The sequence below is a fragment of the Amblyraja radiata genome, chromosome 16, assembly GCF_010909765.2.
Source record: "Amblyraja radiata isolate CabotCenter1 chromosome 16, sAmbRad1.1.pri, whole genome shotgun sequence".
Lineage (NCBI taxonomy): Eukaryota > Metazoa > Chordata > Chondrichthyes > Rajiformes > Rajidae > Amblyraja > Amblyraja radiata.
In genome coordinates this window covers 8,945,570-8,962,903 of record NC_045971.1, presented here as the reverse complement: position 1 = coordinate 8,962,903, position 17,334 = coordinate 8,945,570, and the positions used below count along the sequence as shown (strand labels likewise).

At 47.9% G+C, this 17,334-nt stretch overlaps 1 protein-coding gene across 9 annotated transcripts in view; it reads left to right on the top strand.

Annotated features, from left to right (window-relative positions):
* Nucleotides 1–17,081, top strand: part of rara (retinoic acid receptor alpha) — a 541,920-nt gene extending 524,839 nt beyond the window's left edge. For all 9 annotated transcript variants that reach the window (XM_033035045.1, XM_033035043.1, XM_033035044.1 and 6 more), the window contains 4 exons: nt 4,127–4,303; nt 5,144–5,348; nt 14,237–14,395; nt 15,825–17,081. In XM_033035045.1, the coding sequence (XP_032890936.1) occupies nt 4,127–4,303; nt 5,144–5,348; nt 14,237–14,395; nt 15,825–16,024 (741 nt within the window). In that variant the 3' untranslated portion in view covers nt 16,025–17,081. The remainder of the gene's footprint in view (nt 1–4,126; nt 4,304–5,143; nt 5,349–14,236; nt 14,396–15,824) is intronic.
* Nucleotides 17,082–17,334: the final 253 nt, after the last annotated feature.

Sequence of the window (17,334 nt, the reverse complement as noted above, 5' to 3'; positions counted from 1 at the left end):
AATCATTGTGTGTTTTTAAAGTAGAGATTGATGGGTTCTTGTTCAGTAAGGTCGTGAAAGGTTATGGGCAGAGGGCAGGTGAATGGGGTTGAGCGAGGAGAAATAGATCAGCCATGATGGAATGGCGGAGCAGAGTCGATGGCCCGAATGGCCTAATTCTTCTCCTATGTCGTGTGATCCTATGATTAAAACTGATGCTCTATTTTGCTTGCCGTAAAATGTACACCGTGTTCTGCAATAAATGAAGGATCCCGTTGAATGTGCCAGTTTTGGGAGGCTTCAGCAAGATGCACTTTCTCTTAAATCCACCCCAAAATTGTGGCTTGGAATACAATGTTCCACCATGTAATCAGTCATCTGAAATTTATCTCGCCAATTGTTTTAGCGAATTTACACCATTCCAAGGAAATTTGAATGAAATGAAATTACTTCTGGAGAAATTGTGAATCAGCCGCATGTTAATTATTCATCCACAAAGGGCCTGTGGTAGAATCTCAAAGGCCATTTTCGCTCAGAATGTTAATGGGGAATTGTGGCAGCTCAAATTAATTTTAAACACTGGTAATTATTGGAGTTTTATTAAATTGTCAATTGTTCGAAATATTATGATGCAGTCGTGACAGTATAAATTTAGACGAAATATTGTTAATTGTAATGAGTTGTCATATCTTGGGTGTGATGTTTTGCTTGAGGGGTGACGGCTCTAAGCTTTACCAACTTACCTGGGTAGAGATTCCAAGCACAGGCAGGGATACGTTCATAAGGGATAGGAGCAGAATTAGGCCATTCGGCCCATCAAGTCTACTCCGCCATTCAAACATGACTGATCTATCTCTCCCTCTCAACCCCATTCTCCTGCCTTCTCCCCATAACCCCAGACACCCGTACTAATCGGGAATCTGTTTGTCTCTGCCTTAAAAATATCCAACAACTCCATTGATCCGCTTCAACTGTTAGGACAGAGAATTAGCTTCTTGGAAGGAAGCAGAGGGTGACGGTGGAAGATTGATTTTCGGACTGGAGGCCTGTGATCAGTGGTGTGCCTCTGGGGTTGTTGCTGGGTCCATTGCTGTTTGTGGTTTATATCAACCATTTGGATGGGAATGCAGAAGGCATGATGAGTACATTTGCAGATGACAGTAAACTGGGTGGTATCATAGATAGCAGAGATCGTTATCAAAAACGACACCAAGATCTCCATCAGTCAGGCAAGTGGGCTGTGGAATGGTTGATGGAGTTTAATGCAGATAAGTGTGAGGTGCTGAACCAGGGCAGGACCTTCACTGTGAATAGGAGGGCTCTGGAGTATTGAGGAACAGAGGGATCTTGGAGCGCAGGTACATAATTCCTTGCAAGTGGCGTCATAGGTAGATAGTGTGGTCAAAAAGGCTTTTGGTAAATTGCCTTCTTCAGTCAGGTTATAAACACCAGTCTGAAAAAGGGTCTCGGCCTGAAACGTCACCCACTCCTTTTCCCCAAAGATGCTGCCTGTCCCGCTGAGTAACTCCACATTTTGTGTCTATCTTCGATTTAGACCAGCATCTGCAGTTCTTTCCTACACATATAAAGTATAGAAGTTGGGATGTTAAATTACAGCTGTACAAGACAGTGAGGCCACATTTGATGTATTCTGCACAGTTGTGGTCACCCTGCTATGGGAAGGATGTTGTTAAGCTAGATAGAATGCAGAGAAGACTTACGATGATGTTGCCAGGACTTGATGGCCTAAGCTAAGAGGGAGAGATTGAGCAGGCTAGGACTCTATTCCTTGCAGTGCAAGAGGCTGAGGGGTGATCTTATAGTGGTGTAAAAAGATCACGAGGGGAATAGGGTGAACACACACTGATGTTTATCCAGAGTTGGGGAATCAAGAAACAGAAGACATAGGTTTAAGGTGAGAAGGGAAAGATTTAAAAGGTACCTGAGGGGAACCTTTTTCCACACAGAGGCTGATGGGTATTTGGAACTAGCTGCCCGAGGAGATAGTTGAGGCACCTATCTGTACTTCACGCTGCCTCGGCAAGGCCATCAGCACAATCTCTGACCAGTCAACATGGACTCCGTGGGCTGAAGGGCCTGTTTCCATGCTGTATTTTTTCATCAATAGAAGCAATTGGGCAGTCAGGTGGCGCAGTGGTATAGAGTTGCTGCCTTACCACGAATGCAGCGCCGGAAACCCGGGTTCGATCCCGACTGCGGGTGCTGTCTGTACGGAGTTTGTACGCTCTCCCCATGACCTGCATTGGGTTTTCTCCGAGATCTTCGGTTTCCTCCCACACTCCAAAGACCTACGGGTTTGTAGGTTAATAGGCTTGGTAAATGTTAAAAAAAAATTGTCCCTAGTGGGTGTAGGATAGTGTTAATGTGCGGGGATCGCTGGTCGGCGCGGACCCGGTGGGCCGAAGGGCCTGTTTCCGCGCTGTATCTCTAAACTAAAATTAAAAAGGAAGGAAGGAAGGAAGACCATGCACTAGATGGTCTAGTGTGTGTACGAGGCGGGTTAATTCAGAGTAATCTTCTGTGCTTCAACCTTAATTATTACATTGTGCTTTAGCAGCAGCTGTGCCCATTTATTTTTATTTCTTAATCTTTTGTGTCAAGTGAGCGTATGCTGCAATCTTTAGCTTTCAACTCCTCCTGCCATTCTCCTGTCCTGGACTGTCATCCCTGGCGAAGGTCAGCGTGCCTTACGCATGGGAGAAACTGCTTGAAGCACTTTATTCCCTTGCTCGCACACGCTGTTACGGCCAAACCAAGCAGACAGGAGCATTCCATTAAACCTGATCCTTAAACGATGTGGCAACTATTAGGTTCTTCTGTCCTTGATTGCATGTACAAGGGCAGAAGTGACAGCAAAGGGTTTTTAGAGGAAGAAGAACGAACTGTGATGGAGGGAGCTGTTGGCAAAGCAATGTGCTGTAAGCTTTCGTCAACTGTGAGTGGTTTTAAAGGAAAGTGACTGCCATTGCCATTCCCACCGTTGTCATTGTCACCGGTACCATTGACTGTTTCCTGGACTGCTTGTCAGAAAAGCTGTCATTTAATATTAACATAGAAATTAGGTGCAGGAGTAGGCCATTCGGCCCTTCGAGCCTGCACCGCATTAGCTCTGTTTGCTTCTGGGACAGTTTCTTCCCAGCTGTTATCAAGCAACTGAACCATCCTACCTCAACCAGAGCGCATTCCTCAACTACCTATCTACCTCCTCCGGGACCCTCGGACTATCTTTGACCAGACATGTGTAGGAAGGAACTGCAGGTGCTGGTTTAAACCGAAGATAGGCACAAAAAGCTGGAGTTACTCAGCAGAACCAGCAGCATCTCTGGAGAGAAGGAACGGGTGACGTTTTGGGTCGAGACCCTACTTCGGACTGAACAGTCTGTCCCGCTGAGTTACTCCAGCATTTTGTGTCTGTCTTTAGAGAAGAAGATAACTAAGCCATTACCATGAAACTGGCGATTATTTACACCCATAAAGTTGGCTGTTTCGTAGTCCAAGTGTGGAAAGCACCAGGAAAGTAGATGGGAAATCTCTACCGCATTGTTTTTTGTTGAGTAAACAGGAAAAGGTATCAGCATAAACTGAGGCAGTGGGAATGAGCATAGCACAATAGCAGTGTGCAAATGGATTTCCGTATCCAGTTTAGTTTAGTTTAGAGATACAGCGCGGAAACAGGCCCTTTCGACCCACCGGGTCCGTGCCGACCAGCGATCCCCGCACATTAACGCTATCCTATACCCACTAGGGACAATTTTTACATTTACCAAGTCAATTAACCTACAGACCTGTACGTCTTTGGAGTGTGGGTGGAAACCGAAGATCTCGGAGAAAACCCACACAGGTCACGGGGAGAACGTACAAACGCCGTACAGACGGAACCCGTAGTCGATATCGAACCCGGGTCTCCGGCACTGCATAATTTGGAGCCTCACGGCATAATTCAAAGGGGGAGAAGGTGAGATGAGTGGAGCGCTGCATCCACTCGAGCACCAACAGGCAATGTCATATTTCAAAATCGGGTTATATCACTTTGCCGTGCAGAACATGAAACAAAAGTGATTTTTGGAAATAATTATTTTTGGACTGTCCACCTTTCCTGTTCTAATGTAAACTGTTCCTTTTCCAGAATAACAGCGCGGAGAAGCGAGTAACATTAGACATCGACCTCTGGGACAAATTTAGCGAACTCTCGACTAAATGCATTATCAAGACCGTCGAGTTTGCCAAACATCTTCCTGGATTTACCACTCTAACCATTGCTGACCAAATCACCCTCCTCAAAGCTGCCTGTCTAGACATCTTGGTAAGTGCTGTATTTTTGTTTCATATCATTTATTTCCTCCAAATGTATTCTTCTTTTCCTCTGCCACGGATACTGCTACGGTCTAGACTTGGGCAGGGAACCAGACGGACACATAGCTCCTCCTCAACAATGCTTCTTTCTCTCAGGAGACAACATCTTTAGCAAGGAGAGAAGCCACAGAGTTGTGGAGCAGCTGAGCGGGTCAGGCAGCATCTCAGGAGAACGTGGATGGGCGACGTTTCGTGTCGAGACCCTTCGTCAGTCCCGAAAATGTCCCCACTTAAAACGTTACCCATCCAGGTTCCTGACCCGCTGAGCTTCTCCAGTGCAGTGTCTTTTGTAGACCAGCATCCTTGTTTCTATCTTTAGGAAAGGAAGTGAGAATATTAGCATCAACATAGCCGTCACTCCCTCACTAAGTGTCAATATAGTTTAAGACGTTTATCCAGTAAATTAATTGGCTATTTGTACTGTGTGTGTGTGTGTGTGTGTGTGTTTGTGTGTTTTTTAGTTTAGCTTTGACATGCAGCACGGAAACAGACCCTTTCCGCCCACCAATTTGTGCGATCAGTGATCCCCACACACTAACACTAATACTATCCCACGCACACACTCGGGGCACTTTGCAATTTTACTGAAGCCAATTAGCCTACAAACCCGTATGTCTTTGGCATGTGGGAGGAAACCGGAGCACCCGGAGGGGGTACAATCTCCGTGCAGACAGCCCCCATGATCAAGTGTGTGTGTGTGTGAGAGAAAGAGAGACCCCAAGCAAACCAAATGTATGCCTTGGTCGTAATACCGAAGAGAACTTTTCACATTGCTTCTTTGTTTTCTCAGATTCTGCGAATCTGTACCAGATACACACAGGATCAGGACACCATGACGTTTTCGGATGGCCTTACCTTGAACAGGACACAGATGCATAATGCAGGCTTTGGTCCCCTTACTGATCTGGTTTTTGCATTTGCCAATCAATTGCTGCCACTGGAGATGGATGACGCGGAGACTGGGCTCCTGAGCGCTATCTGCCTCATTTGTGGAGGTAAGCAAAGGGAAAGCCTGCCATTTTACCCAGGTACCTTTGAGAATGGAGTTACAACTTTCCCTGTCATTTAGACACACGAGGGACAGGAACAGCTAATGGTCTGAGTAGAACAGAAAAAAGATGTTTGCACTAAGTTTTTTTTGTTGAAAGATCTGATCATCTTGTCTTGTCCAATGGGTTCATGGAAAATAGATGAGGGACATACTTTACCTTTTATCAACTAAAAGCAGTAGCAGGTTTTCCGAATAGAAATGGAAAAAAAACTCCCCAGACTCCACACCTAATTGATTATTGATACCATTGACAAGGATTCGGATTGCTCTATATAAATGTTGACTACTATGGCGTAGGAAGGAACTGCGGATGCTGGTTTGCACCGAAGATAGACACAAAATGCTGGAGTAACACAGCGGGTCAGGCAGCATCTCTGGATAAAAAGGAATGGGTGATGTTTTGGGTCAAGTCCCTTCTACAACCGGAAGTGGCGGCGCTGGGAACGGCTGCGGCTCACCTGCAGTCCGTTTGTCTTTACTTTTTTGTGTTGTTTTTTTTCGTTTTGTGTAGCTGCGTTTTTGGTTTTTAGGTTGTGTTTATGTGGGTGGGGGGTTGAAACGGGGTTTGCTGTCTCTCCCTTGGGGGGAATACGACTTTTTTGTCGTATCCCCCCTCTCGGCCTCCGTCTGCGCTGAGGCCTAATGGCGGAGCTGGCGACCTCGGGACTCCGGAGGCAGCCTGTCAGGACTTGCCCTGGGCTCGCTCCCGTGAGGGCGGCCCAGCTCGGGGCTGGAACTGCGCTCCCGTGAGGACGGCCTGGCGAGGGGCCGAGACTCTCCCGTGAGGGGCTGTGGCACTCCCGTCGGAGTGGCCCAGCTCGAGGGAGGAACGGCACTCCCGTCTGAGTGGCCCAGCCCAAGGGAGAACGGCACTCCCGTCGGAGCGGCCCAGCTCGAGGTGGAACGGTACTCACGTGAGGGCGATCCGGCTCGGGGCTGGAACGGTGCTCCGGTGGCTGGGACGGCGTTCTGGCGGCGGCGACCTGAGTCCTGGTTTCAGCCGCGGGCCAGCGGCTGCGTATGCTGGACTGGAGGGCGGCAGCTTCGACCACCCCCGGGCCGCGGTGTTTGAGCCGGCCCGTTCGCGGGGTTCGGTGAGCCGCGGGACTGTTTGTGCCATCGCCCGGTGGGGAATCGCCTCAGCGCAGAGGGAGAAGAGGAGGGAAGAGACAGTAACCCTAAGATTTTTTGCCTCCACCACAGTGAGGAGGTGCTTGGAGGATACACTGTGGTGGATGTTAATTTGTGTTTACTGTTGTTTATTATTGTATGATGTATGTATGACTGCAGGCACGAAATTTCGTTCAGACTGTAAGGTCTGAATGACAATAAAGGGATTCAATTCAATTCAATTCAATACAGACTGGAGCAGCAGTCTGAAGAAGGGTCTCGACCCAAAACGTCACCTATTCCTTTTCTCCGGAGATCTTGCCTGACCCGCTGAGTAACTCCAGAATTCTGTGCCTCTCCTAACTACTTTTTGCTCTGGACTATAATTTCTGTGCCAAGGATTATTCCATACTGAAATTTGGGACATATTCCCCAGCTTTCATTGAATGACCGAGTAGCTACAGCAGATTGAGTGCAATGAAACTGTAGGTGTAAACTCTAACCCACCGCCACTTCTCTCATTCAGCTTCCTTCCACCCGCCCCAAGCCTGATGAATAGTCCCAATGCAAAATGTTATCTGTCCATTCCCTCTACAGATGCTGCCTGACCTGCTGAGTAACTGCAGCACTTTGTTTTTTTACTCTACTGCGGGTGACTGATGTTGAGATCTTTCACTGGGTTTGCTAGACACTAAGAAAAGTAGCTAGAAATGTTCTACTGTCTGAGTCAGTAATGTTGACGCATCGAGTCCGCGTCGACCAGCGAGCCGCGTACACGTAACACTATCCTACCCACCAGGGACAATTTATAATCTCTACCAAAGCTGATTAACCTGTACGTCTTTGTAGTGTGGGAGGAAAGCTGAGCACCCGGGCGGGGAAAACCCACCGCGGTCACAGGGAGAGTGTACAAAATCCGTTCAGACAGCACCCATGGTCAGGATCGAACCCGGGCCTCTGACACTGTGAGGCAGCAACTCTACCTCTGCGCCACCGTACGCCCCAAATTTAAACATTTTGCTTCTGCGCCATTTATTCACTTGAATAAGATGATAGAAAGTTGCTGTTGAACTCGTAACCCATTATAGATACTCATCTCTGACAGGATTAAAATTAGCTGAACATTTCACTGACGAGAAAGGGAATGTTTTGTCATCTCCCTTCATTCAAGAAATTAAACTTCAATATAGTAGTTACAGTTCATCAGTATTTTGCCAACAGAGCTAACACTGTGTTGTACTGAGTCATCTGGAGGTTTGGAAAGATCGCATAGAATTAGGATTGCTCAACTAGTTAAAAAATAATTAGAATTAATCTTGAGATTAAATATTTTAATTTGTCATATTTATTTGACTTCAGTTATATTTATTTAATTAATGCGTTTGTCACCATGCATGCTGTACCAGTTGTTCTCATTTTTAGCTGCTGTGACAGTGATGTTGGTTTGTTTTGGCCCAGATGGCACAATGGGCTAAGTGTTCGGCTGGCCACCGGAAGGTAGCCGGTTCGAATCCCGCTTGGAGTGCATACTGTCGTTGTGTCCTTGGGCAAGACACTTCACCCACCTTTGCCTGTGTGTGAATGTGTGTGAGTGATTGGTGGTGGTCGGAGGGGCCGTAGGCGCAGATTGGCAGCCACGCTTCCGTCAGTCTGCCCCAGGGCAGCTGTGGCTACAGAAGTAGCTTACCACCACCGAGTGTGACTGAGGAGTGAATGAATAATGCGATGTAAAGCGCCTTGAGTATTAGAAAGGCGCTATATAAATCCCATCCATTATTATTATTATTATTACTGTGAACTTAAGTTTAGTTTAGAGAAACAGCGTGGAAACAGGTCCTTCAGCCCACTGAGTCCGCGCCGACCAACGATACCCGCACACTTAACAGTATCCTACACACACCAGGGACAGTTTTATCAAGCCAATTAACCTACAACCTGTCCGTCTTTGGAGTGGGGGGAAGAAACCGGAGCACCCGGAGAAAACCTACGCGGTCACAGGGAGAACATGCAAACTCCGTACAGGCAGCAGCCATAGTTGGGATCGAACCCGGGTCTCTGGCGCTGTGCAGCAGCAACTCTACCGCTGTGCTGCCCACAGGCCTCCACAGGTGCTGCCTGACCCGTTGAGTTCCACCAGCACTTTGCGTTTTGCATTAACCTTTCAGGTCTGGGACCTTTCATAGTACCTGAGAAAGAGCAAGCAGGCATCCTAACAATTGTAGCAATGCCAGTAAAGCAATGTCTGTCCCACTTGGAAGTCATTTGCGTGTCACGCAGGTGGCGCGCGAGGATTTTGAGAGTCCCAAAATCCTGGGGCGCTACTGCGCGTCACTGCCTGCGCCACCACGTCTCACCAAGCGCCATGCGGGCGTAATGCACGCCGTGCGTGCGTCGTGACGCAAAAATGATGTCGCATAAATGACGCGCAAATAACGCCCAAGTGGGCCAGGCCCTTTAGGCTGTTTGGTTTGTCGCTGAGTGCTTCACCTGTGTTTGGTTTGTTGCTGAGTGCTTCACCTGTGTTCAATATTAAGCAGTGGTTTACAGCAGGCACTCCCAATAAAGTGTTAGCCGGCTGAAATTGATGCTGCATCTCTGAACTCTAGAGTCCTTCATGTTAAAACCACAGGCTGTTGTTGACTGCAAGTCCATTAACACCCACACATCCAGTTGCTCTTACTCCATGTGTAGGAAGGAACTGCAGATGCTGGTTTAAACTGAAGATAGACACAAAAAAGCTGGAGTAACTCAGCGGGTCAGACAGCATCCCTGGAGAAATGGAATAGGCGACGTTTTGGTTCGAGACCCTTCTACAGGGTTCTGAAGACCTGTGTGACCTGCTGAGTTACTTCAGCTTTTTGTCTCAATCTTTGCTCTTATTCCATCACTGGGCAAACCTTACTAAGGTTAAGACGAGTGTTGTGAATAGCAGATGACACAGGATGCTCATTGACTTGGACTTAGACCTACTGCTTTCTCCAGATATTCATTAGTCATAAGGTCATGTGATAGGAGTAGAATTAGGCCATTCGACCCATCAAGGCTGTGGGGCCAGATGATAATGAGTTACACAGACAATGAAACCCAAGGGGATAACAGTGAAACTAGTAGATCGACTTGGGTGGGGGAGGGACGGAGAGAGGGGATGCATGAGTTACTTGAAGTTAGAGAAATCAATATTGGTACCACTGGGGTCTTCTTCTTGCGTATAGCGTGCACAGTTGTAGGATAACTTGTTCTATTTGATCTTATTTAATTGTGCACGCCGGGTTGATTGCATTCGTCGAAACAGGGTGGACCACGTGAAGGTTGCAATCTTCCACCCCAACCACTGGGGTGTAAGCTGTCCAAGCGAAATACGAGATGCTGTTCCTCCAATTTGCGTTTGGCCTAGCTCTGGCAATGGAGGAGGCCCAGGACAGAAAGGTCAGCGTGGGAATGGCTAGGGGAGTTAGTGTTTGGCAACTGGGAGATCAGGTACAAACACTTTGCAGAGACCAACCACTGCAGGATGTACTTAAGACAGGCTCTTTGGGCTAACGGAATCACAGGATATGGGGCGAAATCAGGAACGGGGTACTGATTTTGGACGATCAGCCATGATCATATTGAATGGCGGTGCAGGCTCGAAGGGCCAAATGGCCTACTCCTGCACCTATGTTTCTATGGAAGGCAGAGTTAGATGGTACGTTGCTGTCACTGGCAAAACTACTTCATTGATGAAAATAAAACAGACTTGGTTTTTCATTTGATCCCTGGGGCTTTGTGTTAAATTTGCTTCACTACACCTGAATTGCTTTCTGAAGCAACCACGACAGACAGTACTGCCAAAGTGCATTTTGAATGTCCTGGTTAAAGGGAAGGTCTGCCAGCTAATTCTTATTCTTTGCCCAGTTTGGGCCTGTTTGTGGTCAGCAATGAGAAGATGCCACGGGTCATTTGAATCCATTATTTGATGGTGTGGTAACGTGGGCTAATATCTTGGACATTTACTTGTGAAAACCCAGGCTATAATGTTGTATAATAACGTGTAGGAAGGAACAGCAGATGCTGGTTTCGACTGAAGATAGGCACACAAAGCTGGAGTAACTCAGCGGGACGGGCAGCATCTCTGGAGAGAAGGAATGGGTGATGTTTTAGGGCGAGACCCCTTCTTCAGACGGAGCCTCTCCAGATATGCTGCCTCCTGTTGAGTTACTCCAGCTTGTTGTGCCTCTCGTTGTTATAATGTGCTGATAGCACCCTCTGGTGTTCATCTGCAGTACATCTATGTGCTCAGTGGCGCAGCAGTAGAGTTGCTGCCTTACAGCACCAGGGACCCAGGTTCGATCCCGACTACGGGCGCTGTCTGTACGGAGTTTGTACGTTCTCCCCGTGACCCGCGTGGATTTTCTCCGGGATCTCGGTTTCCTCCCACACTCCAAAGACATACAGGTTTGTAAGCTATGATTTACATCGGTGAGACCAAGCGTAGGTTGGGCGATCGTTTCGCCGAACACCTCCGCTCAGTCCGCAATAACCTACCTGACCTCCCGGTGGCTCAGCACTTCAACTCCCCCTCCCATTCCCAATCCGACCTCTCTGTCCTGGGTCTCCTCCATTGCCAGAGTGAGCAACAGCGGAAATTGGAGGAACAGCACCTCATATTCCGTCTGGGGTCCTTGCGTCCTTATGGCATCAACATTGAATTCTCCCAATTTGGCTAGCCCGTGCTGTCTCCTCCCCTTCCTTAACCCTCTAGCTGTCTCCTCCCACCCTCCCATCCGCCCGCCCTCGGGCTCCTCCTCCTCCTCCCTTTTTCCTTCTTTCTTTCCCCACCCCCCATCAGTCTGAAGAAGGGTTTCGGCCCGAAACGTCGCCTATTTCCTTCGCTCCATAGATGCTGCTGCACCCGCTGAGTTTCCCCAGCAATTTTGTGTACCTTCAGGTTTGTAAGCTAATTGGGTCGGTACCTGTAAATTGTCCTTAGTGGGTGTAGATGGCCTTAGTGTGCGGGGATCGCTGGTCAGCGTGGACTCGGTAAGTCGATGGGCCTGTTTCCACGCTGTATCTCTAAACTAAACTAAACTGACCTCTGCTTGGATAGAACACAAATTAGTGTTTCCTGTCAAGGCTCTCATAATGTGAACTGTTTTAGATTGGAAATTTCAAGAATCTGTGGTACATAGCAAATGGCAGATGAAATAATAATGCACTAAATGGCACACATGGATCTGTTCCTCTCACTTGCCGTGCTGATGGTTTAACCTGCATTCTCACAGAACGGTGTGGGTTCAAGATCCTGCCCACGATCCCAGGACGTAATCTAAGGTGACCTTTCCCGAAGATAGACACAAAAAGTTAGGGTAACTCAGCGGGACAGGCAGCATCTCTGGAGAGAAGGAATGGGTGAAACATCATGAAACATGCTGCCTGTCCCGCTGAGTTACCCCAGCTTTTTGTGTCTATCTTCGGTTTAAACCAGCGCTTGCAGTTCCTCCCTGACATTTTCCGAGATTACTACATTAGTGGAAGTGACTCCTGTCAGGACTTCCCTATGTGACTAATCTGGATTCACGGATTCCAGAGATATAATTAAAGAACAGACCAGGATTTATCCTGGGGAGACAAAAATGCTGGAGAAACTCAGCGGATGAGGCAACCCGAAAGGGTCTCGACCCGAAACGTCACCTATTCCTTCGCTCGATAGATGCTGCCTCACCCGCTGAGTTTCTCCAGCATTTTTGTCCACCTTCGATTTTTCCAGCATCTGCAGTTCTTTCTTAAAGGATTTATCCTAGTGCCTTGAGAAAATCTCTCCTCAACATATCTTGTCAAAAACAGGTTAGTCACCCCCTAGCACCGGTCCATGCAGAAAGGAAGAAAAGTAGAAAGATAGAGGATGGAAAAAAATCAAATTAAATGTTAATTTGATTGTTGTGTTGGAATGGATCTTGGTTCAAGATGCCCATTGTGTGGTGTGCAAGTTTTTGTTTGGATCTCTCTGTTATACTCACATGAAGATTGAAGGTGTATCTTAATCTTCCTCTTGCGCCTAATTGTAAGACTTGTACAGAACTTGATTATCACCTCCCTCTGCTGCATGCAAACTTACATGGATTTAATTATTGTCGGGTAAATTGAGTTATCTTGTGCGCGGTTTTGAGTCCTGTGGTGAGGATTTGCTGAAGCGTAGGCTTTAAACACTCTCCTTTCAACTCCTGGGATTTGGGCTTCACTTCCTCCAGATGGATGTGGGGAAGGTGTCCTTTCTGACTGATGACTATTTAGGGTCATAAGTGAAATGAGCTTCAGCACATTCTCCATTCAATTCCCAGTGGGCATGTCTCTTCATCAGAGACTGACCTCGCCACAGACACCGCAAGGGCATTGTCACCGGCTGCTATTTGTGAGCATTAGTATTGCTACATCAATGTTTCAGAGATCTCACTGACTTGTGCCTGTTTAAATGGCTGTCAGTCCCACACATGCACTGTTCATGTTGGGGAATGGCATATCAGTTCCTGCACGCATGTGCGTACAGACACACACACCGACACACACATGCACACACACGCACACACAGACCGATGCACACAAACACACACATGCACTGTTCATGTAGGGAATTGAAGAATGCAGGTGAACAGAGGGATCTGGGAATAGCTGTGCACAGTTCCCTGAAAGTGGAATCTCATGTAGATAGGGTGGTAAAGAAAGCTTTTGGTGTGCTGGCCTTTATAAATCAGAGCATTGAGTATAGAAGTTGGGATGTAATGTTAAAATTGTACAAGGCATTGGTGAGGCCAATTCTGGAGTATGGGGCACAATTTTGGTCGCCTAATTATAGGAAGGATGTCAACAAAATAGAGAGAGTACAGAGGAGATTTACTAGAATGTTGCCTGGGTTTCAGCAACTAAGTTACAGAGAAAGGTTGAACAAGTTAGGGCTTTATTCTTTGGAGCGCAGAAGGTTAAGGGGGGACTTGATAGAGGTCTTTAAAATGATGAGAGGGATAGACAGAGTTGACGTGGATAAGCTTTTCCCACTGAGAGTAGGGAAGATTCAAACAAGGGGACATGACTTGAGAATTAAGGGACAGAGGTTTAGGAGTAACATGAGGGGGAACTTCTTTACTCAGAGAGTGGTGGCTGTGTGGAATGAGCTTCCAGGAAAGGTGGTGGAGGCAGGTTCGTTTTTATCATTTAAAAATAAATTGGATAGTTATATGGACGGGAAAGGAATGGAGGGTTATGGTCTGAGCGCAGGTATATGGGACTAGGGGAGAATACGTGTTCGGCACGGACTAGAAGGGTCGATATGGCCTGTTTCCATGCTGTAATTGTTATATGGTTATATGGAATGGCATATCAGTTCCTGCACGCACGTGCGTACAGACACACACACCGACACACACATGCACATACACAAACACACACACACACACAGACCGACGCACACAGACGCACACGCAGAGATCAACGCACACACACATCCACACACACGCACACACACACACCGACCGATGCACACGCGCGCACACGCAGAGATCAACGCACACACACATCCACACACACACACCGATACGCATACACACACACACACACAATGAGGCACACACATACACACACAGACAATCACAATGACACACACACACATACACACACACACACTCACACAACGTATGTATGCCACACAGGAATAATGGAGGAAAGCAAGTGATGAAACTCTTTGTTTTGCAGACCGGCAGGACTTGGAGGAGCCGGAGAAAGTGGATAAGCTGCAGGAGCCGCTGTTGGAAGCTCTGAAGATCTACGTGAGGAAGCGGCGGCCAAACAAACCACACATGTTCCCCAAAATGCTGATGAAGATCACAGATCTGCGCAGCATCAGTGCCAAAGGTGAGTGTGCGGCTGGCCACCACGGCCAAGGCCTGGGGCTAGAGCACCGTAACATCTCCTCATGTCCTGGTCATTGAAACATGGTAACCGACCAAGCTCCCCGCTCACATCATGGCTGATCTCCAGATGAGGAATCGTATGAGTTTAGATTTTACTCATGGACTTTAGCTGAATACTTTCCAATCATTCAATAGAAAGACCTTAAGACATAGGAGAAAAATGAGGCCATTCAGAAGTTCATACGTTATAGGAGCAGAATTAGGCCATTTGGCCCATCAAGTCTACTCTGCCATTTAATCCTATCTTTCCCCCTCAACCCCATTCCCCATGCCCCTAACACCCTTACTAATCAAGTACCTGTTGATCTCTGCTTTAAAAATACCCAACAACTTGGCCTCCACAGTCGTCTGTGGCAGTGAATTCCACAGATTGATTCACCAACCCAAAGAAATTCTTTCTCATCTCCTTTCCAGAGGTACGCCCTTTTATTCTGAGCTTGTGCCCTCTGGTCCGTGGATCTCCCACTAGTGGAGACATTATCTCCACATCCACTCTAACCAGGCCATTCACTGTTTTGTAAGTTTCATTGAGGTTCCCCCACGTCCTTCTAAACTCCAGCGAGTACAGGCCCAGACTCGCCAAACATGACACCCTACATTAACCCAGTCGTCCCCGGGATCATTCTCCAAAACCTTCTCTGGATCCTTTGCAAAGCCAACACATCCCTCCTCAGATTTGAGGCCCAACGTTCGGCCCATCGTGTCTGTTCCGCCATTCGATCATGGCTTAAAAGAAGACACAAAGTGCTGAAATAACTCAGCGGGTCAGAACGGGGAAGGGTCCTGACCCGAAACGATGCCTATCCATGTTCTCTCGAGACACTGCCTGACCCGCTGAATTACTCCTGCTCTTTGTAAACATCCTCGTAAATCATTCTGTTCAGAGATGCAGTGCGGAAACAGGCCCTTCGGCCCACCGGAGTCTGCGCTGACCAGCGATCCCCACACAAAAACCGCCATTCTACTACACACACTAGGGACAATTTACAATTTACAGAAGCCAATTAGCCTACAAACCCGTATATGTCTTTGGAATGTGGGAGGGAACCGGGGATCCCGGTGAAAACCCACGCAGGTCACGGGGAGAACATGCAAACTCTGTGCAGACAGCACCCGCGGTCAGGATCGAACCCGGGTCTCTGGCTCGGTAAGGCAGCAACTCTACCGCTGCGCCACCCTCGACATCCTTCCCAGCTTATCCTTTGTACAGCAGGGTTGACCAAAACTGAACACAGTACTTCACCAAGGCCTTGTACAACTGTAAATGTGTATTTGTCTGGAGTGATTAGCTGCAGGCTTCAGTATCTGAGCATGAATCAAAGCGGTTCTCGTGATTCTCACGGCCACGTGCGTGTCCCTTTTGTTTCCAGGAGCTGAGCGGGTGATCACCCTCAAGATGGAGATTCCCGGATCGATGCCGCCCCTCATTCAGGAGATGCTGGAGAATTCTGATGGCATTGACCCTTCCTCCTCACCCTGCAGTAAGAGCAGTGCTGCCCGGCCCTGCAGCAGCCCCAGCCTGTCTCCCAGCTCAGCCAGCAGCAGCAGTCCCAACACCCAGTCATCGTAGCTTCCCGAGGCCACAGAGGAACAAGCGGGCCGGACTCCCGCTCACGGGGACGTTTGAAGTGTTTGCAAAAAGACGAAGTGTTCACGGGATGGGCCACAGTATTGTTTGCCACGCACTCTGCAGCTTGTGGAAGGCCGTCCAGACTGGGTCGTAACTTGCGCCTCAGCCGGGCTGGAAGTCACGTGCTTAACTATGGTGGACATCGAATTCAGGGTTGTGCTGGGCACCAGATACGGTGTGCACACGCACGCACACACCGGCACTCACGCACGCGAACCTAAACACAGACGCACGCATGCATGTGTGCACGCACAACACGCGCCTAAACGCAGACATACACAATGCATACGCGTGGAACACACGGCTAAACAGACACGTAAGATGTGCGCATGTGACACGCACACACACACAACCAAACACGCACACACGTGCACAAGCAACACACACCTAAACACAGACACACTAGGAGAGTGTGAAGATGACACGCACACGACATGCACATGCCACACATGCACACAAACGTGCGTGTGCCGCGCACGCACGCACCCACAAGACGTGTGCATGCCACACATACACAGAAAAATACCCACCATCCAAAATAGGAATCGGCAGTTGTCAAACGAAACTGCACCTCCTGTTGTAAGCCTTCAGCTTCTGGGTTTAGAATGACTTACTGCTAGGAGAGAAACGATGAAGACCATTGCGTTTATTTTTTTTAAAAATATTTTTCCTCTCCTTTTGTTTATCTTTCATAATCTGATATAATACTAGTTGATAGACTGGATTCCCCAGCCCAAAATCCAAAGTAGTGTCCAAACATGAGGAATTTGAACAAAAGAGAAGTTTATATGAAATGAAACATTTAATGGATTATTTTTGTTGGAACTGTTTTAAAAATTGGACTTACCAGAGGAGGAAGAAGCAAAAACACGATGAAGTTGCTACATTTTTGAGAAGAGTTGCAAACAAACTGGACGATAATGAAGGTAGCTAGGTTACACTAGGGATGACTGTAAATATGCTGTTCAGTTTAATGTACTCACAAGAAGTTCTTTTATGCCTTTGTTGGTGGGATGTTCATTTTAAGCACATTTATTCCGTGAGAGGGCATGGTTCTGAAGTACTGTGTAGGTCCCTAATGTCCCAGGCAGGCCACCGTGCCACAAGGGAAGGCAGCGAAGGCACATAGGCAGAGCCGCACCTCATGCCCCTGGTCCCAGTTTGGTGGCCGGTCCCTAGTCGGGGGTCTGCAATGCTCACTGTCCAGTATAAAGACCCCCCTATCCGCGAGTCTTATTTGGCTGGGCGAC